The sequence below is a fragment of the Phalacrocorax aristotelis genome, chromosome 2 (genome assembly GCF_949628215.1).
Source record: "Phalacrocorax aristotelis chromosome 2, bGulAri2.1, whole genome shotgun sequence".
Lineage (NCBI taxonomy): Eukaryota > Metazoa > Chordata > Aves > Suliformes > Phalacrocoracidae > Phalacrocorax > Phalacrocorax aristotelis.
The window spans coordinates 19,005,930-19,027,470 of NC_134277.1; the positions used below are offsets into that span (position 1 = coordinate 19,005,930).

The window sequence follows — 21,541 nt, forward strand, 5'->3', positions numbered from 1 at the left end:
ACACAGTAGAGTGTAGTGCTACAGAACCACTGGGGTATGTGAAATACATTCTGGTCAAAAAGAATTTTCTTGGACTCTATGGGAAAAATTATACAAAATAAGGAAACAAAATTTCAAATCTTTTTCTTATCAGAGTTAAAGTGAAACTTCTTTTCTCTTTTAATCAAACCACAGAAAACTTTATGCAGTCTTCTAGAAATTAGCAAGAAAATTCCCAGAGACTTGGATCATTCTTTATCCAAGAGTAAAGGCATTGCTACACAAAGAAAAAGCAGCAGAAAATGCAAGGTTTACAATTCACATTAGTTATACTTGCTTTATGAGATGGGGAAAATGAGGGAAAGAGAAACTGGGTAAGTAACAGCAAAGTTTGCAAACTAAATCAAGCTAAGATGTGCAATATGGCACAAGTACAGGAAGACTACCAAGTAAATCCAGTCTCCTGATATGACCTCACTCGTCTTCATACTATAGGAAAGAAGGCACCTCTCAAACACATAGAACATACACCTTGGTAAACTGAGACAGCAGGGTAACTATTTTGTGTGAAAAACACTCTTTACCTTGATTCCAGACATGACCAGGGAAATCCTTTATTTAATTTTGACATTTGTATATAACGCATGAGTAAAAGCAGCCAGGTGTTTTCCAAGAATCATAGAATCTTACAATTATTTAGGTTGGAAAAGACCTTTAAGATCATTGAGTCCAACCGTTAACCTAACACTGCCAAGTCCACCACTAAACCATGCTCCTAAGTGCCACATCTACACGTTTTCTAAATACCTCCAGGGATGGTCACTCAACCACTTCCCTGGGCAGCCTGCTCCAATGCTGGACAACCCTGTCAGTGAAGAAATTTTTCCTAATGTCCAACCTAAACCTCCCCTGGCACAACTTGAGGCTGTTTCCTCTTGTCCTATCACTGCTACATGGGAAAAGGGATGGACCCCCACCTCGCTACAACCTCCTTTCAGGTCACAGAGAGCGATAAGGTCTCCCCTCAGCCTCCTCATCTCCAGACTAAAAAACCCCAGTTCCTTCAGCTGCTCCTCATAAGACTTGTTCTCCAGACCCTTCACCAGCTTCATTGCTCTTCTTTGGACACGCTCCAGTGCCTCAATGTCTTTCTTGCAGTGAAGGGCCCAAAACTGAACACAGTACTCAAGGTGTGGCCTCACCAGCGCCGAGTACAGGGGGACGATCACTCCCCTACTCCTGCTGGCCACGCTATTACTGATACAAACCAGGCTGATATTGGCCTTCTTGGCCACCTGGGCACACTGGTGGCTTCTGTTCAGCTGGCTGTCAACCAACACCCCTAGGTTCTTTTCTGCTGGGCAGCTTTCCAGACACTCTCCTCCAAGCCTGTAGTGTTGCATGGGGTTATTGTGACCCAAGTGCAGGACCCAGCACTTGGTCTTGTTGAACCTCATACAATTGGTCTTGGCCCATCGATCCAGCCTGTCCAGGTCCCCCTGCAGAGCCTTCCTACCCTCAAGCAGATAAACACTCCTGCCCAGCTTGATGTCATCTGCAAACTTACTGAGGGTGTACTCGATCCCCTCATCTGAGCCCCGCGGAGCACCACTCGTGACCGGCCAATTTAAATCCAGTCACCACCACTCTTTAGGCCCAGCCACCCAGCCAGTTTTTTATCCAGGGAAGAGTATGCCCATCCAAGCCATGAGCAGCCAGTTTCTCCAGGAGAATGCTGTGGGAAATAGTGTCAAAGGCTTTATTAAAGTCTACGTAGACAACATCCACAGCCTTTCCCTCATCCACTAGGTGGGTTACCTTGCCATAGGAGGAAATCAGGTTAGTCAAGCAGGACCTGCCTTACATAAACCTGTGCTGACTGGGCCTGATCACCTGGTTGTCCAGTACGTGCCGTGTGATGGCACTCAGGATGAGCTGCTCCATAACCTGCCCCGGCACCAAGGTTGGACTGACAGGCCTGTAGTTCCCTGGATCCTCCTTCTGGCCCTTCTTGTAGATGGCCATCTACCCAGGCAAGAACTTTAATATACAGTGAACAAGAGGAAAGGAAAAAGAGGGCACTTGCACCAAGATGGAAAGTTAGAATGAATGAACATCACACTAATGTGGCAAGCTAAGAGACTTCTGAACTCCCACAGTAAGATTTACTGCAGATTTTAATGGGCTGTACCTGTTCCATGAATATCACCTACTTCATGGGTGCTACTTCAGGCCATGCAGGCTGTGCACTGCTGTGGGATGCAGGTGCAAAAAGTCAAGCAGGACTTGGCATTAGTTACTGATTGCCAGGACTGAAAAGGAGCTGGAAGAAATGGGCAAATGATGCCCTCCCAAACTGTTAAGTGCAATCAAGATCTGAATTATGGAAGTGCAGGCATGAGTGCACTTTATCTAGCACTTCTTTCAGTTTCTTTTGTCTCTAATGATTGTTCCCGGAGGGTGACAGAATGGCCTGTCCTTACCCACATGACAGTAATGGAGCAGTTTCTTCCTCCCTTAGGCAGCTGCCAGCTACCACTGGAGTCTTTCCATTGTTCATAGTGCAAAGGCAAGAGCTTCACATTCACGACAGCTGACTAATTCTGCAACCTTAATATCAAGACACAAACGTGTAAGACTTCAGTGCAAGAGCCAGCATAGTTTCAGTGTCTCTGTGCCAATATCACAGCCCAATACCCAGTGTGGAGGCTATGAGACCAGGAAGCACAATGAATGTATGGATCAACAGAATCTACATTGCCCTGATGGAAGAGAGGGATCAAGTCTTGCCAGTTTTACATGTGGATATTTTGCAGACTACTTTCAAATTGTCGTTAGGACTCTGGAGCCGTATGGGAAAGCAACCCGCTTCCAAATGTTTTCTTTCCTTTGGTATTTACGACAGGAGAAAAAAGACTGCTTGTAGATACAGTTGTAAGGATGATGGTGAGGATGAATTACACAGAGGTGAAAACCAACATGAATACTACAAAGCACAGTACCAGAGCCTTATTACTGATTTGCAGCACAGAACATGCAGTGTGTGGGCCTATTCTAACATGAGCAGCGCAAACAGACAAGAAGAGATGCAGAAGTAGTGCATGTCTGTGTGGGGGAAGAAAGGCAGCTTTTGCTGCAATAAATCCGTAACTGGGCTGTAATTTGTTATGTATTTAAATATGGTGAAGCAGAAAACACACAGGAACACAAGCAGGCAGCATCAAAAGGAATCGGTCTGGTGTAAAGCAATCACACCTCTCCTAGGTCCGACCTCTTCTTCCCTTTCCTTTGGAACCCATTTGTACTGCAAGAGCTGTCCTGGCAGTACTGTCCTTGCAATAACACTATGAGACAATTTTTGATTGTATGTACGGCCAGGCTGGATTAAAAAGGATGTGGTAATATTAAGATTTAAATTAACTCCTCAGCCTTGCATGGTCTGCTGCTGCTTGATTTGCATTTACCAGCTAAAGTATATTACTGCATTCAAAGCCAGAGGTGCAAGCAAAATCCTACCCTCTCAACAGAAATCTCCTTGCTTTATAACCCACACTCCTATCTATAACTCTTTTTAGCAGTTTCAGTTGAAAATTTAAATTTGGACAGTTGAAACAATTTATCCTTTGTTCCTGCATGAAGGTAATTTTGAGTCCAGAGGATGCATCTAATATCAGTATGACTTTGAGAAAGACCTATTAACATGCACATGAGGGAAAGATGCAGGAACTGCAGGACTATGTCAAGCTCTGCTGTTCTATTTTTTCCATTGCCGAAGGAAGATCCAAAACAAGACACCTGTCAGGTTATGCTTTCCATTTCTGGTGGAATTGTTACACACTGAATACACATTTTTTTCAAATATTACTGTGTATCAGTGAGAGAGTGATATTTCCCTCCATTTGTTTCAATTGCCATTTTTCATTTAATATAGGAAGTTAACAACTGTCTTGCAGGAAGGGAGGGGAATGCTCCAGTCATGGAGACTTTTCGTTTTTGATTTTTTTTTTTCTTTTAAGGAAACAATCTCTATTTATGCCAGGGAAGTTTAATTACATAAAATTGATTCTCCTGTAATCCTCTTCAGCTGACACTATGAGAACACTAATGCTTGTTAAACCAGATTATATTCTCAATTCTCAAGAGTACAGCAGAGTGGCAGATTTGCAGAACACAATAATTTCCTGCTTTGCTGTCAAAGGGCGCAGACCCCTCAAGGGCAGTTATACTGCTTTGCTTGCTAAAACTCCAACCACTTAAAAAACCCCACATCAGTGCTGTTGACATCAATGCTGAAAATTCATTATCATCATACACATAGACATTGCGAACTAAAATAATCATGTTTCTCTGTTCTGTTCAGAAATGATTTGTTGGAGGCATTAGATCTTACAGCCATGCTCAACAAGCAATTCAAGCAGCTAAAGGCCAGAAATATCAACCCAGTATGGACAAGAAAATGAGTCAAGGCAGCATTGTTTGTTGCATCCTCCTTCACACCCCCGTTTATCTTTCAAGATTCAGTTAAATCAAAATGAGGCAACTGCAGCATTTTCTTCTTCAAATTGTCAGAATGTATTCAAAAGTTTTCTGATAGTTCCAAAAATATCATGAAAAGGGAAGTGTGACTCATGACACCCTGTTGAACTCTGCCTAAACTGGTTGGAGAATCATCTCCAGATTAAGAAGTGACAGGAGAAGGGCTGGCCTTAGTCTGGATGTAAAGAAGAAACTAAAAATAATCAAATTTTTTGTAAGGTGAAGGTGGGAACAGCTGTATGCCTCCTAGCAGTTACAAATAGCATTAAAAGTGACAAATGGAAAAGAAGCAACACACAGAAACCTGTACAGGATCTGTCATTGCTGGTGATTCTATTTCTTTGGAGACTGCAGAGAACAATATTAATTCACACTTAAAATCAAAATTTTGTCTTCAACAGATATACCTGGTGAAATATGCTTAAACTACAGTCTTTTATCTATGCAAAATCTGTACCTGAATTTAGCAAAGTGTATTGATAGACTCCAGCTGCATCTGCCCAATGCTTTGCAGACAAACCTGTGCTCCCTCTATGTTTAAATGATTGCACAGCACTGGCTGCAGTGTCAGGGAGCTGTTCTCAAGCTTATTCAATGTTGCTGAGAGCAGAGTGCTGCCCAGCAAAACTCCAGGGCTTTTGATTCAGGGCGGCCCATGTCCAGCCAGTTGGGTCATGTCCTGGTCTGCAAAATTGAAATCTGTTTGCCAAAGTCTCTGCCAGTTACCCTGCAAAAAACTGCATGCCCTGCAGGGCCCTACAGATTATCGGTCCTTCAAAATAGGCTCACAAAATGGCTGTATCCTCTGACAAATTTCAGCGAAAAATATGTGTTCTTAATTGAGCAAATAAGAGACCTCTGAAAGGACTATTTGGGATTAGTTCTTTATTGCCCTCATGCGTCAGTCCCACGCCTGGCAAGCTGAGAGTTGAGCTCTACAGTGAGAACCATATTGAGAAGATGAAGAGGATGCTCCATAAGTAAGCGATGCCTGCTGAGGTATCCCACCTTCAAGAGAAATGAGTTGCTGAGCAAGTGGACTGACACAACAGTTAAGTAGCAGTTGCAGAACGTTACTCCCAGGGAGTCCTAAATGCAGGAGGAGGAACTTCTTTTTTCTGTTTGGTTCAGGAGGTAAACTATTCTCTATTCAGACATTGCTCTTGCCCATTGTATTGTCTGGAAGGAGACTGGAACCGCATTCTTACTCTGCTAGAGAGATGTGTGTTAGCTAGGAGCATATGGGACTGGAGATTGCTTATTCTAAGGCCTGTGTTGCCAGAAACTCTTCATTGCTTCTACAACCTAAGAGCAGTTTGCAGCATAGCCATCCAACACAGGAGTGTCCTCAGAACAGGAATACATACTCCATGTTGGTATAACAAAGCTCACACTGAGTTACAGGAGAGGAAGAAGTGGCTTGAAGTACTCAAGACCTAGTCTGGAACTCCAAAGTCTCAGGTTTAAGCCCCTGCTCTGCTACAGATTTCATCTGGAGACCTTGACCAAGGCAGCACTGGACTCTGTGGGAGCTGTCTTATTCTGCTCCTCATACTGCCTCTATCAAACTAGTCTGATGTTCTACTCTCCACTACAGCCTGCCCTGCAGAATTGAGCTTGAGGCTTGCTATCAGCTGCTTTTAACTGGCAGGATGAGTCAGACAGAGTGAGAGAGAACACCCAGATAACAAGTGACACAAGTCTGTGCAATCAGGGAAAGTCATGGAAGGAAACCACATGGAAACTCCCTGCTTTTAATAAGGGTGAATAAATTGACAACTACCTTTGTGCATATTGTACAGGAACTTCTATGAACTTACCTCCATGAACTTTCAAAATAGTTAAATAGAGCATCTGTTTAGCACCCTGTCACTAGATTTCAGTGCTATCCCTACATAGCCAAAACAGAAGGACAAACTCTTGGGAGAGTAATTCAGCTCACCCCAAATACCTTGCACTGAATCTCTTTGCAGTAGAATGGGTGTCTTTCCCATATTTGTTTAGAGGGCATATAAAGATGAGTCTCTCAACCTGGGAACCTGTGTCAGTTGCTGAAATCTACGTGCAGTGAATATCCCTTGCATATGCAGCTTCTTCTGGAATGAGTCATAATTCCCAGGAAATACACATTGTACTAATCATTGCATATTTCTGCAGAGATTATTGTAAAAGCAGTCAAGATTAAGACAGCCAAACAACTGAAGATAAAAGGCTTACAAGCCTGACTGTCAGGTGTAGATGCGACAGTTCTGAAGGCCATTTCAAAGACAGCTATTTCTGTTGCAAAGTAAAACTCTTTACAATGCAGTTTTTTCCCTCATTTGGCCCAGCAAGAAGTATATTTTTAGAACAGTTTTTGGGTATATGATGCAGCACTCATTTCTAATAATTATTCTCATCACTAACTATAAATGTTAACAGCTATAATGTGACTTACAAGAACGTAAGTATGTGATTCAGGGATTGGCTAAAAGTGAGGGGAAACTTAAGCAGTGTTCAAAGGTGAATGATCAGGCTCAAATGAGATTATTTCTTCATTGGAGAATTTGTCTTATTTTCATTAAAGGTTGTGCAATAAATTCCATTATCATGCTTTTTGTGTCACTATCAACACAGAAAAGAATTGAAATACTATATTTAAAGAGCTAGGTGGTCCTGAGGACTGGACTTACAGATATGGGAAGCTTATTTGTATAAAACCTCAAGATTATCCTACGAGGATGTAACAGAATTTTTTCTATTAGTTGAAAGTTCCTCAATTTGAAAAGACTGAGGGAAAAGAAGTATCAAGATGATTATGAATCATGAACCCCTCTGAAAAGAGGCAAATACCACCTTATGAAGTTGCACAATGAAACAAGGCTTTTTTTTTTCTGCAGCCATGATAACAGCAACTCCTGCAGGAGTCCTTGTCCTGAAAGTGACTCCGCTCACTGGGAATTCACAGTTCAGTGACAACCCAAATGCTAATCAACAAAGCCACAGATTAAAAACACTTAGTATGCAACTGTGCCTGCTTCACCTCCTCCCTAACACAAACTTATCTGCCATAGTTTACGTCATCATTCCAAAAAGAAGGTTTTAGATGCATTTCAGTCAAGATGCTATGGGAAAATGTTATTCTATCAAGGGACATTTTCTCATGCTCTTCCCATCGTAATTTCTTCAACCTGAGATCCGAGCTTGGAAAGGTTAAGTTGCAAACAGGATTTTTAGCGTAATAAGTGATGACTTCCGAGAAAAATGTACTGCATTTGCTCAAAGTCAAAAAGTCGAATTTGTAATAAAGCTCATTGCTAGTATTCATGTTTTTTGAGCCTTGAGTACCACAGGACATGTTAGTGCTATAAGACTCTATTCAGAGGCTGCTTAAAAACGAGTACAATCTTCCATCACCTTCATTAAGTCTGGAGCAGGTCTATGGCAGATTGCTGTTTAAAAGTTTTATCAGTGAAAGCTGAGATTTCTCTGGTTACTCCGGAGGTTGGTGGGCTCTGTTCCTCTTGCTATGTGTTTGGAAAGGATGCAGTACAACGATCTAAAAGTAGATTGCTCTTCACTAGAATAGTAACAATAATGGGAAAGTTCAGAGGGCCCAGTGCAACTCCCTAATGATTCAGTGACTCATCAGAGTTAGAAAATACCTCAGGAACAATGGTGCTAACAATGGCTGTAGGGTGGACTAGAGATCACACATCCTTCCCCAGCAGGCATGGTGCACAAAGATTGGATCTGAGGATCTAGCATTCTGCAAAAACCTCAGAGAATATGACATAACCTAACATGGTCTCTTTCTGAACTATACCAACTGCATATTCAGCAAACAGCAAGAAAGAATCACAGCCACAACAGGCTACCACTGCTGAAGGCAGTCAGAGCCAAATTACACCTCTGCACGCTGGGCAAAGAGGGTGATTTGATTATGAGTGAAAACAGGAAGAGTGTACACAGGAAGACCCAGTGGCCTGACCTCAGCTATTAACTTCCAGGCCTTTTACTTTCTTCTTTTGAAATACAAAATTTTTATTAATAAAGTGTAATTTGAAGAGAGGAAGCACATACTGAGAAATAACTGGATTCCTTACCTTCACCTTTCAGTCAACATTACCAAATTTCTTGAGTGTATATGGCATGCCCATTTATACAACATGACACAGGTATGAGGACTTCTTCCCTCAGTGGAAGAGTTCTTCAATCCCTTAAACTACCTGCTTCCCAGTGTCAACAAACAGGAGAACCATGCCTTCAAATTACAGACCGAGAGAGCGTGAGCTGGAGATCAGGAGGGAGCTTTACAAGGAAAGTTGGCAGCAACCAGTGAAAGTTCAGAAATTCCACAGTAGGGCCCTAACACCAGTGTATGAACAGTCCCAGAACAGGAAAATCAAGAAAAGAAAGCCAGGAGAGTTTAAGATGATACTCCTCCAGGTGGCTTGTTGGTACACAGCCTATGTCTTGACTCTGAATTAGATTTACATGGGACTTCTGTACAGACTTCTGTTGACACCATTTGCTCTGTGCAGATTGAAGGTCAGAAGATACATATGATTAATATTTAAAGACTTTTTAAAAAGTGTACTACTGAATTCAAAGATCTTTGTAGAATCTTTTTATCATTCAACAGAAGGAAAAACAAATGCCATTCTTTAGTAACGTCCTTTACAGTCCTGGAATTCTAATTTCTTCTGAAGTGAAGTGACGTACATACTTTACTAGAATTTCAGCTACTGGAAAATAATGACTGCTTTTCTTGCTTGTACACAGATAGCAACAGATATTAAGATGGGTACTTTTACTCTTCTTAGCAGAAGGCTAACTTTTTTATGCATTCACTGCTATGAAAGACAATCTTCCAGCAAATGTAGACAGTAAACGTGTTAAAGCTGAAGGGGTTATAGGTACAGTGACTGTAAAATATGATTTTGACTTGCAGTCTTTCCTACTACCTTCACTGATCTCAGGTATGAAAAGATTTGGTTAAATCAATGGAAATGAGATTTAAACTAGTATCAGCCTACTTGTTAATATTTTAAACTGCTAAACTGAAATATGGACACTACACACCAAGCTACTACTTTAACCATGCCATTTAAATTACACCCTTAGTTAAAGTACTATACTTCTTTTGGCACAGATTCAGACAATAAATTATTATTTTCAGAAAGAAAGTTCCATCTTCCTTTGGGAACATTCACATTGAAATTACACTTGATCAACTGTAAAAGCATAGGTAGCATCACCACATAGTAATACATTCCCTTAAACTCTGGTTCATATGAAGAGTGATCAGTTAATAAAACACTCTAGACAGGACAGAGAAAGTGTCTATAGATTGTCCTGTTCCTGTGCCATTTGATTGCTCTTTCACATGCAAACTGGGCCACTTTCTTTATGTTTGTATTGTACAGGAAAAGAAAGTTCATGTAATTTGCTTTATGCAGCATTTACATGAAAAAATGAAAGGATTTTGAAAAAAAAAGTAGGGCTTGACAGAAAACAAACATGTGAGTTCTATAAAATGGATAAAAAAGCTCATGATACTTAATTCACTTAGAACTTGATTTTCAAAAATTATTTACGCTTTGAAAGGACCAGTGTGACAAGTGTTATCAGGACTCAGATTCATATAATTTAGTGTTCTGGACTTATTTTACCACATATCATTTCCCTGTGTTTTATAAATAAATACTTTTTAAATTCTGGAGTACATTGTTATTTTAGTGCTCAGCACTGACACCGAATAAGATTATTTCAATTCCAGAATCTTTCTGGATTAAGCAAATGTCAAGTCTGCACCACACAGAACATACAAATCCAGTCTGAGGCTTAAATTTAAGCCAAGAACATAGGTTTTTACTGAAATGCCAGAAAAGAGAAACTACTACTCATCCCACGTCCACTTACATGAAGTCCAAGAAAACTTGAAAATCACAAATTATTTAGAAATATATTTTTTATTATTATCTTCAAAGGATAGAGTAAATAGAAAATTCTCCAAGATCAGAACTGAAGACTGCTATATATATTGTTACTATAAATATGTGTGAAAGGAAATGGGGCAGATTTTAATATGGTTTTTTCCATACAGATGATAATGCCAAAATGTCTTTTAAATTTTATGTTCCATTTAAAAAAAAAAAACCTGTCATCCTTTACCTTGAAGCACAGGAGTTGCACCATTAGTACATCAATACCAATCTTCTATTACATTTCACATCTGATATATTACTTCAGTGTACTGGGTGGGGTTTTTTAAAGTTGTAAAATTGTGCCAAGCCATTTTCAGTTGTTCTACATAAAAGCCATCAGGTGCTAAGTGATTTACGCAGAATGGATACTACTAAGTAATAGTGGAAGAAATAAAGTATCTATTTAATAAGACATAAGATTTGAAGTTTGCAAAACAAGGTCTGGTACAACTATCACTTCTTTCAGTTGGTAGCATCCAATTCTTGAAGGAACTTGACTAGTTACTTTTAGCATACTTGCTTAAACTGAACATTAGCCGACGATGCAAATGTAAGAAAATGCCAAACATTAATTTCACCTAATCTTAGCTTTACACAGGAATCTTAGCTTCACACAGGAATCATGATGTCCCTCTCTTTCCATTGGCTCTATAGGACACCCCAAAGATTAAGCTCCCCATTTATTGACCAGCTAAGCTTATGAGAGATGAGTCTTTCTCTGAGTGCCAGCCATTCTGAAACAGTGAAAGTATCAAAACTACTCCAGCTGGTCTACTTTTTAGCTGCTTTTACCTTGCCTTTTCAGTGACTCCCATTTGTTGATGAACATCAATAAATTCCATGAGTTGCCTTTGTAGCACGTTTTCTTTTCCTTCAATTTGCTTAATAAAATCATGCTGCAAAAGACTAGATACTGTCGGACGCTTCTCATAATCTTTAGTCAAGCACCTGTGCTGGCAGAAAAAGCATATGATCACTGAGGGATCACTGTTAAGTTTTGAAATACTTGTCTGAAGTTCATTCAGACCTCCCCTCCACAGTAAATACATCAATCTTAATCACAACAGCTCTGTACTGGAAGCTGCAAGATTTTGCAGAATTGATGAGCCCAAGAACTTAAATTACCGCATTTAAAAACTAAATGTTCTTTAAATTGAGAAAAACAGAAATATGAAGGGTGTTGAAATGTTATTTCATGTTTAAAATCTGGAGCCTCGCTTTTAAGTCAAACTGGATTTACAAACTAGGTTTTTAAGGAAAAACATTAGTAGCAACACATTTCCACAGAGAATATAAAGATATTTTACACATGACATTTACACATGTTCTATATTCAGCTACAGTGGTCTCAGCTGTTACTCACTTGTTAATGAAGTCATTGAATTCAGGTGACCACAGTTCAGGCTGCTGCAGTGTTGGAGGAGGATTCCTGCAAAGGTCAGTGTGATGATAAGTTAATAAACTACTCACCTGACAAAAACCATGTGTGAAGGCAGGCTGAGTAATGAGTTTTAGAAGGCCACTGAAAAAAGATATTGATTTCCACTGGTAAAAGAAGCATGGGTAGATGACACACTGCCTCACTGGTTCTCCTACTTTACATAACTAACAAGGAGAAATAGCATGGAGGTGATCTACCAAGCATAGCTAAAAAATCACTATAATTTTTTCATTCAAATCAATAAATGGAAATGAAACTAACAACCCATTAATCACTATTCACTGGCAATAGTAAGCTTTTTCTTTCAAAGCCTGAAACAATATACTTTCTTAGGAGTATTTTTTAAAAGAAATTCTATTTTAGGTTTTCCCAGGAGTACTGAATTAATCAACTTGCTGAGCAAAATGTCAGAAGGAACTAGCTCTTTATTAACTATTTCTCATTCATCAGAAGATAATTAGAGGTCAAGTGAAGGACTAAATACAGATCTATTGTAAATTGTTTCTTTCTTTTCTGTTGAGGTAGACCTGTTTGTTCTAGGTGTTAATTTGGTTCAAATTGTTTTAACAGTCTCCTTCCATTCAAACAGAGGTGCCATTTTCATTGAACACAGTCAGGAAGACTAAAGGAATCACCTATAGATGAGGTGACTCTTCCGTCTATTTTTGATTAATCATCATAACTGCTTTCATTTAAGTGCTGCTTAATGTTTACTCTACCACTTTCAGGTTTTACTTAGTAATATTTGCTCCAGGGCCAAAAAGGTAATTGCCAAAAATTCGTAATAGTATGGACCAGATTTTTTTTGAAGGCCTAGCTGAGATTACTGACAACAGCAGTTTGCAACTGCTTTTCCCAGAGCAAGTAAAGGTAAGAAGAGTATTCAGGCTTTGCTTCAGTGCCAAGTCAGTCAAGATTTCTTAAACCTGAAGGTAATATAATCTAATTTGGGTGACTTGGCTGAAAAGGACTTCAAGCATTCAGGTATACTACCTAGTCTCATCTGTTGTGGCACTACTTCATCTGTTAGACTGAAATCCACAAACTGCTGTGTGATCATCCCCTACAGACTTTGTGACAGATGTTCTTTGAAATGCTGTAAGTGGCACTTTTGGTACTTTTATCTCCAGCTTCAAAGAAAACGTGAAAGAAGTTGCTATTTGCACTGCCCAAGGACAGCAGCACTGGAACTGCCAGGACCAGCACAAGCTAATGAATGGTGGCAGCCTAAATGTATGTGAGCCATGGAACAATACTTAGCTTCAAAGGACATGGAATAACTCTTGAGTACAGGTATGGGGCCTGTTCACCACAGTGACATACTCAGACACTGTATTTCTATCGTAAATCATCCTCTGTAACAGAACATATGGGACTCAGCCGAGTCCTGTGCTTATATATATATTGGGCAGCGGTCCATACAAGAGAAAGCCTTATGGCTTTTTCTCAATTGTAGCCACAATCAACTCTGAACTTCTTAATGTGCACACATGGCTGAAGCAGAACGGGCAGAATATAAAGCTGGGCAATTTTTTACCTTCTCCTAGTATCAATAATATGAAGAAACTGCACATACTAAAACAGTCTAAGTTTGAAGAAAGTAACAGTTAAGGAAAAAATTCAATCTAACCTGGCAAGAAATGAACACATTAAGATATTACCTTGGTATTTTGAAGAGTGCCCTCATAGGGTGCAAATCAGCAAGGGGTGGATCTCCATCTCCCAACTCTATTGCAGTAATACCCAGTGACCACGCATCACATCTGGCATCATAGGAGCTGTCTAGCTGCTGCTCACAGGCAATGACCTGTTGGAATAAAAGACTGGGATGGTCATTTGACGGTCAAATGTCTGAATTTAAAAGTATACCCACAGTTGGGGGAATCTCTTACAGGATGGAGCTACTGGGTGAAATAAAGAGACTTCTACACATTTAGCAAGGTAAAGCATCCTGTTGCTGAAAATAAGCAATACTGGAACTAGAGGAAGCAGGTGTCTGTGAACACCAGGTTCTCTGACCAAATGTTCCCTGACCTGACAAAAGGGTGCAAATCCTTGGCTTTTTCAGCTGAAGGTGGTAAACTGCCTCCCACGGCTGAGGGATGTAGAAGGAAACTCAGCAACCCTATGTCTCTTTTCCATGGATTTTTCCTGCAAAATAACTACTGGAGCTATACTGCTCTCTTTATGCAATGAAATAAGCAGGCAAGCAGAAGTTGAATTCACTGTCTCCTACTGAGTCCTTATTCAGCCAAATCAGCCCATTTCAAGATCAAACTAATTTCTTGACAATGTGTTCACCACTGGATTACAGCAAATGTATTTAATTTCATATACATTTCAGCTCATCCACAATGCCAGATGAATATGGAATTTTTTATCCCATTAGCTACAGGTCTAAACCATCATGTATCCCGTTAGCTACATGGCTATAACAATGTGTATAAATGGAGTGTGTTTATAAAAATATGTGTGTATAAACAGAGTAGTTTCATGTGCTATAAATAGATGTATATGCGTTTGTGTGCACACAAATAGTGTAAGTACATAGGCTTGTTTGTAACAAAATATTTTTCCTGCCTCAGCTTAAAATGTGTCTTTATATGCTTCGATTTCAGGCGGGAAAAACCTCCAAAGATACATAATACATCTTATTTATTCATAATAACCTTTTCCATTTCTTGCTGTCAGCTATGGATATATAGTATTAAAAACTTCCCAGGTGTAGAAATCCCAAAATAAAAGCTATAAAGTGTCACAGTACCACCCTGGGCTCCTTCCATCCACCAGGAGATGAGATACCTATAGTTTCAGAGCTTGGAAGGCTGTAAAGGATCAATGGTAGTACTCTATCCCCTTTAACAATTCAGTGTCTTGTTCCCTGGCTTTAACACTGTAATTTCAAAAATAAACCCAATTGTAACTTAATCCTTACAAACCTGTAAGGAAAGAGGTTCAAAACACTTTTCTAAAAATACATTGCTATTTCATGTGGTGAAAGGTGCAGTGGTCAGGAAGAAAGACAAAGGAAGAGCAGAAATGCAGAATGTGGCAGCTCAAATACCAGTGACAAAATGTTTTGAAACACGAATCTAACCTCTGGAGCCATCCAGAACGGGGTGCCCACGGAGGTGTTCCGACGGAGACGAGTGCTGGTCAGCTGAGCAGACACACCTGGAAGAATGAAATGCAGCTATAACCAGAGAAACTGTTATTTCCATCCAAGACAGTCCTTCTGAATGATGCCATCCTCGTCTTGTCATGCGACAACTTCCTCTGCAGGCAAATCTCAACTATAGCTTTCAAGTTCTCGGGAAAGAGAGGCCCAGTCCTCAAAGGTACTCAAGCACTTCAGCTGAGGCTCTCCACATCCTTTCGTTGCAGTGACTTTAGTAGGACCGGGATTTAGTCCCAGATGAGCATTTCATTAGTAATCTGACTCCATATATTTTGACTGGCTAATTACAGTGTTTCTATGTCCTATTTTAGGTAAAGCACTTCAAGGAGGGAAAAAAAAACCTACACCTTCCACGGATTCTTTTTTTTCTTTTAATGCTCAGCACTGACACTAGACCTCTGTTTCATTATTTATATATTTCAGGTTGAACACTAGAAAAGATACATATCCTCATCTCTTAGCTGCTCTGCCATAAAAAAGAAACAACAAAACAGTGAAACCTCGAAAATTCTTACAAAAACAGAAGTCTCTCCATGCTCAAAGACCATTCTCAAAGCAACATCAAATGCCTGCAAATCAGCTTTGTAGCATGAGCTGTAGTTTAAGGAATTAACTATTTCAGGCCAAGAGCTAGAAAGTGAACTATAAAGTCTAAAGATTCCTTATGGTTTTAAATTAAAAGACACTGAAATATTAGGAATTCAGGTGACTGCAGCACACTTCTGACCTGCCTGCTACCAATTTCCTTCCTTACAAAACAAGAGTGTGTTGGTTGGAAATATCTCTAGTGTGTACAACACATGGAGAAAACCAGCCCCGCCGCTACCATGGCCTGAACTATTATGGATTTACGAGCCATAGCCAACTGTGAGGTCTACTAGAGGCATATTCTGAAGTGCTGATGTCATGATGGCAAGAAGGGTGCTGCGTTCTACTCTTATTCCAACCTCAGTCTGATTGTCACTGATGCTCACTTATTTTGCCTTCATACATACATCTGCTTTCTTTTTGAAGAAGCAAAAAGCCTCGGTTTCGCTCTGTGAGTGCCATTTCATTATTCTGAAATACATGAAGCTCCAGTGGTCACCACTGGCCAGTTTCAACTCTATACTGTGTGGCTTGAACACGCTTGACCTTATCTTCCTGAAAATCCTGCAGATGGTTCACAATAGGAGCAATTCACATTAACTGCCCAGTGGAAATACTAACTAAACCTCTGTGTATAGACAGAATTCTGTCTATAGATAGAATTTGATTGTTTGGGGTTTCTTCAGTGGTGGTCAAGAAACCATAGAGAGCTTGATCTATGCTTTCACTCTATGTGTTCAGCTCTGATTCACAAAATATCTGCATTCGTGCATGACAGAAATGTATATAACTGCTAAAAAGGCAGCAAGAAAGATCCTGCCTGTTCCTTTGAGACAAATACAACCATTGCTTGTGTGGCTGTCTCCCTCTAGTCTACTCTGGGCTTGAGAAAGTTGAATGTCTTTCTCTCTCAGTGCCTGCAGAAAGTCCAATACACAGTGTTTGCACCATGGGAAGCTGGACAATGGGAGTCTTAGCACAAAGTCCATCAATCCTGCTTCGGCTCAGCTAAGCAGGGGCTTTGTTTCTGCTGCCTCAAGCAGTTGTCTGAGGTCCAGCTTCCGGCTCACAGAGCCTGTGGCTGTTCCAAGCCCTCAGCAAAATATGTCATTTAGAAAGCAAGGAGTAAGCACACATCACCACGGGTCTGTCACTTTTGTAGTGATGCAAACGGACATCATTATGCGATCCTCGGTTTTGGAGGGTGAGAAGGCTACTCTCCCCTCTCCTTTTTCTGCATGTTGTAGGAGTCCCCTGTACTAAGCTCTTTTTTGTAGTCTTGGAAGAGGAACCAGGATTCAGATCTGCAGTCAAAGGAAGGCACTAACAGAATTTTTATTATTCCAGTGTCAGATTTTATAAATAATCACAACTTTCTGTAGAGGTAAGGAGCAAAATGTAAAAGGAACATTAATGTGCAAAATATTCTGTCTATGCACTGGTTTTTGCTTCTCTTTGAACTGTAATTATTAAATAAAGTGAAGTATTTTTTCCTCTTCCCATTTTTTACTTCAGTAAAAAGCTGATTTAATTTGAATTGTTCACCATTACTTTCTTTAGGCTCTCGGGTTTTTTGTGTGCTTTTTGTTGTTTGTTTTTTTATGCTTTTGCTCTTAGCAGTAAAGTGGCATTTCAGATTATGGAGGGTAGGTCTTATGGCAAATGATATTTCCTTGGGCTTTTTCTGTGTATAGAGAAAAGATGATGTAATTCCACACATAGCAACACTTCTTCCAGCATTTCAGTAACCAGTCAAGCATATAGCTGACCAGCTTTTTTTCACTTGTATATTTTCTAACAGAAACATTGTGCTCCTCCCCCTTCTCCCTTACTACTGCTTGCTGCAAAATGAGTCAAATATTCTCCTAAGAAAATCTAAAAATATATCACAAACCGGTGTTTTATTACATACAAATTGTAAATCTTATGAAAGTGAAGAGCTTAATAAATAAGTGCATTAATAGTACCAATGCACACCATACCTAAAAGAAAATATTGTGCATATAGTTTGAAAAAGGCTTTTAAAATTATTTTTTCAGGCATTAGTTTACTAATAAAAACTGGAAATTAGCTGGCTTACACCATGAGTATGATTCAAGCTTTTCATTGCAAAAGCTGGCATATTGGAATAATATTGAAAGTAAAGCCACCTAATTATGACCTCAGCACTCAATAAAAGAAAAACACTGCAGAAATGAGCTCCCTATTAATAGGAAAGGTCTGTCTCATAGTAGTGCCCAATCTGAGCAGACACTCTTCTGAGCTAAACTGGGAGGCTGTACAACATTGTTTTATGATTATGTCCTGTGATAGAAGTGTGCACATATTATTGGTTGATGATAATGGGGGAACGACGAGCCATAGCAAATTCTACTAAATTCACATTTGGCATGCAGCAGGGAGACTGTATTCCCAACATGCTAGCCACGTATCCCTACATAAAAACACAGGCCTTACCCCAAAGGACTTACACTCTAGCTATCACACTGCCTCTGGCTACCTCTTCCATAACCCTTCTTTATTTGTGCCTTCAGTGTTCACTTACCTACCAAAGCACCCTTTTTCTGACCTTTTTTTGATCAAGAGCCTGCAACTCGATCATTGCTCACACTGTTAACCTTGCAGATTTAAACAGGCTGCAGTGCTTTGAAATATTTCCTAACATTTTTTAAATCTCCTAGAGAAACAGATGTAAAACAGCAGCAGCATCTTACACTGCATTCCCCTTGAGCCTGCTGGCGGATGTTTTGGCATTCCTGTTTCATGGTGTTTGCTGCAAAAATTGGCCTCTCCTTCCTTGCCTCTCTGTCCAATGGTGTAAAGGCAGTCTCTCATGAATCAGTCAGCTCCACCTTGGTACTAGATCTGGAGGCAACAGGTCCTAACAGTTTAAGGTTTTATGTTAGCACCATTAACTTCACTTTGAGAAGAAGTTGCCATTCTTGTCAAGATGCAGACAGAGAAGTAGCTACTTCCCATGCAACAATGGTGGGGTCACAACTCAACTCCTCTGTAACTGCTGTTGTCTTTGACGCTGTCTCATTTCTTTTTTTCCTTCTTTCAGGTTGTATTTGTGTAATAGTACATATCCAGACAGGATAATTTCAGACAGATCAGCTGAAATGCATACAGAATGCTTAAAAAATAATACACATAAATCCTTCATCCTCCGCAATGACAAAATACAACAGGAAAATAACAAGATTAAAACGAAGTCATACTGATAGTCCAAATGGCAAATGTCACAACATACCAGGTGCGTATTTACCATATTGCAAGTATGGTGGCATCCTCACTAAGACTGTAAAGGGAGATCAGAGAGCTTCTCCCAGGTGTAATTACTTAGCATAGACAGAAAACATAAAGATATTTTAATAGAAAACATTACTAACGGGCCATAAGGTCACAAGTGGTTGGTTTGATGACTTCACAAGAGATGTTTCAGAACCCTTTTGAAATAATGTCAGTATTCAGAATTCCTCATAGACTATCACCTGACCTCAAAACCAGACTCTTAAATGAATAGAACAAGAGGCAATATTGTTTCCTTGGGTGAGCTGTTGACAGAAAAGCATGCCTGAGAACTTCTGCTCAGTGATGAGTGCTCAAATTAAATCTAGAACTAAAGTCAGGTTCTGATCAATATGATGAAAATAAATAGGAAACAAAGTTGAAAGGAGCCAAAATTTACAATTTTCAGCAGCATTTTATGTTGAAAGGTGTTACGTTACATTATGTTATGATAAAGCATGATTTCCTTCTCACAAATCCATGCTGCCCACTCCCAATCACCTTCTTTTCCTCATATGTTTGGAAAGGATTTCCAGGATTATTTGCTCTATCACCTTCCCAGGGTTCAAAGTGGGGCTGACCAGCCTGTAATTCACCAAATCACAATAGTTTTCTTACAGTCCTCAGGAATCTCCCCTGACCTCCAAGACCTTTTGAAGATTATCAAGAGTGGATTTGCAATGGCATTGGCAAGCTCTCTCAGCACTCCTGGGTGCATCCCGTCAGGTCCCACGGATGTGTGTAAGTCCAGTTTGCTTAAAAGCTCCCTAACCTGATATTCCTTTACCAAGGTAAGTTTTCCTTTCTCCATACTTCTCCACTGGTCTCAGAGACCTGGGATTCCTGAAGGCCAGTCTTATAAGTAAAGACCATGGCAGAGAAGACACTGAGTACCTCAGCCTTTTCCATGTCCTTTGTCAACACCCACATCCCCTGTCATTATGTCTTAACGTACATAGTGTTTTAATGATGAAACAGACTGCCAAGACAATGGCCATTGGAAAACTAGAGTTTCCCAACTACTTAGGAAAACACGCACTGCAGATGCAAATCTTTAACTGAAATAGCGCATATCCAAAAGCTAACCAAATGGCCCTTTACAACTCCAAAAAGATAAAAAGCTTAGTATCCAGATGATCACGTATAGAAACTGCCTGGGAGATGAAAAATCCGTCATCTTTAATATAAAACTAAGGGTCATGGAGTAAAAGGGGGATAATAACCAGTGAGTCTATACTGTAAAATAAACAACAGAGTCAATATAAAAGGAAAACTGAAGGAATAAAAGTCCAGTGGTTTTCACAGTAAAGTCATCACGAGGATTAAAGACAAAGGAATGGCATTTTTAGGCATATAAAATGAAAATCCTAAATCAGAAACAAAATCACTACAAGGTACATAGCGATAAAAAACCAGCAAACAGCAACCTAAAAAAATAGCAGAATGTTCACTACATTTGTGAGATACACAATCTTTTTTAAATAAAAAGCTTTAATACAGCTTTCTTTCTTAAAGAAATTCAAGAACTTTTGTATTACGTAAGATTGGGCAGGACAGTGTGGTGGCATACTCTAACTTCCCTTGGTCTACGATTCCAAGTGCAACCTTTCTCCAATGTGCCCGGTAGAGCAGGCAGCCACGGGCTGCCCTCCACGTGCTCAACAGTTCAGTGCGGCACAAGGCCAATGATTCTAATCAAATCTCATGCTTCGGGGCTTCAGCTGGTTTCCTGAAAGGGATGCACAGGAACATTTGTTTTCCTGATGTACAATTGGCCAGATGTATTTTGATAGGAGAACTAGTCTTCTCTGGAGCCTCAGGGATTTGTGCAGCTATACACAATCTGGTGCAGTATGCTGGTGAGGAAAGTCCTCCTTCTTTGATGCTGCCTTCCTTACAGATTAGATTTCAAACTGACTGCCACTTTTGAGACCCAAAAAGGACTTTTTTCCTTATATGACTGGGAAAACCCTGGAGATTTTTCTCCTTGTTATACAACATGGTTTTCCAGTTAAGATTATCTGGGTTACTGGCAATATCTATGCTGATGGGACAGAATATTTTAAAAACCTAAGAACTGGGATATTTCAGTACAAATGAGTCATTGGGTTCAACTTTCAGGTAAAAATGAATGGGTTTCAGTATACACACGTGAGACCAGAGGGTTTCTATTAACCTCAAGAGATTACTGGTTTGTGGCCCATAAGAAAACCAAAAGGAAGTCTTTGTTGGCCAGAAAGGCCTATTTTCTCACTTCATGTGTCTCTGGCATATGACACCAACTTTCTGTGTCAAGTTTCTTTAATGCTTAAGCCATCAGTAACATCTTTATGCGAATTAGTAGCAGAAAATATTTGAAAGACCAAGTAAACAGCTTATCCTGGATACGGCATTTGGCCACATGATTTCTTTTTGTTGTTACTGGACAGCACAAAGGTTTTCATTCACACATGGCCCATAAAATAAGTTTTTAAGGACTAAGCCTTCAACAAAGAATTAAACATTGAACAATGAAAATGTTCCACAGCTCAAGTCAATGCAATCCATCTTAGCCCTGCT

The 21,541-nt window shown here is 39.9% G+C and overlaps 1 protein-coding gene across 6 annotated transcripts in view; it reads right to left on the reverse strand.

The window, feature by feature from the left end:
• MYO3A (myosin IIIA) overlaps nucleotides 1–21,541 on the reverse strand; it is a 126,572-nt gene that overhangs the window by 56,013 nt on the left and 49,018 nt on the right. For 5 of the 6 annotated variants that reach the window (XM_075082622.1, XM_075082621.1, XM_075082625.1 and 2 more), the window contains exons 6-9: nucleotides 15,023–15,099; nucleotides 13,587–13,732; nucleotides 11,848–11,913; nucleotides 11,277–11,432 (exon numbers count right to left, since the gene is read on the reverse strand). In XM_075082622.1, coding sequence (XP_074938723.1) covers nucleotides 11,277–11,432; nucleotides 11,848–11,913; nucleotides 13,587–13,732; nucleotides 15,023–15,099 — 445 coding nt within the window. Of the gene's footprint in view, nucleotides 1–11,276; nucleotides 11,438–11,847; nucleotides 11,914–13,586; nucleotides 13,733–15,022; nucleotides 15,100–21,541 lie in introns of those variants that run through there. The other variant, XM_075082624.1, reaches the window with a different exon arrangement.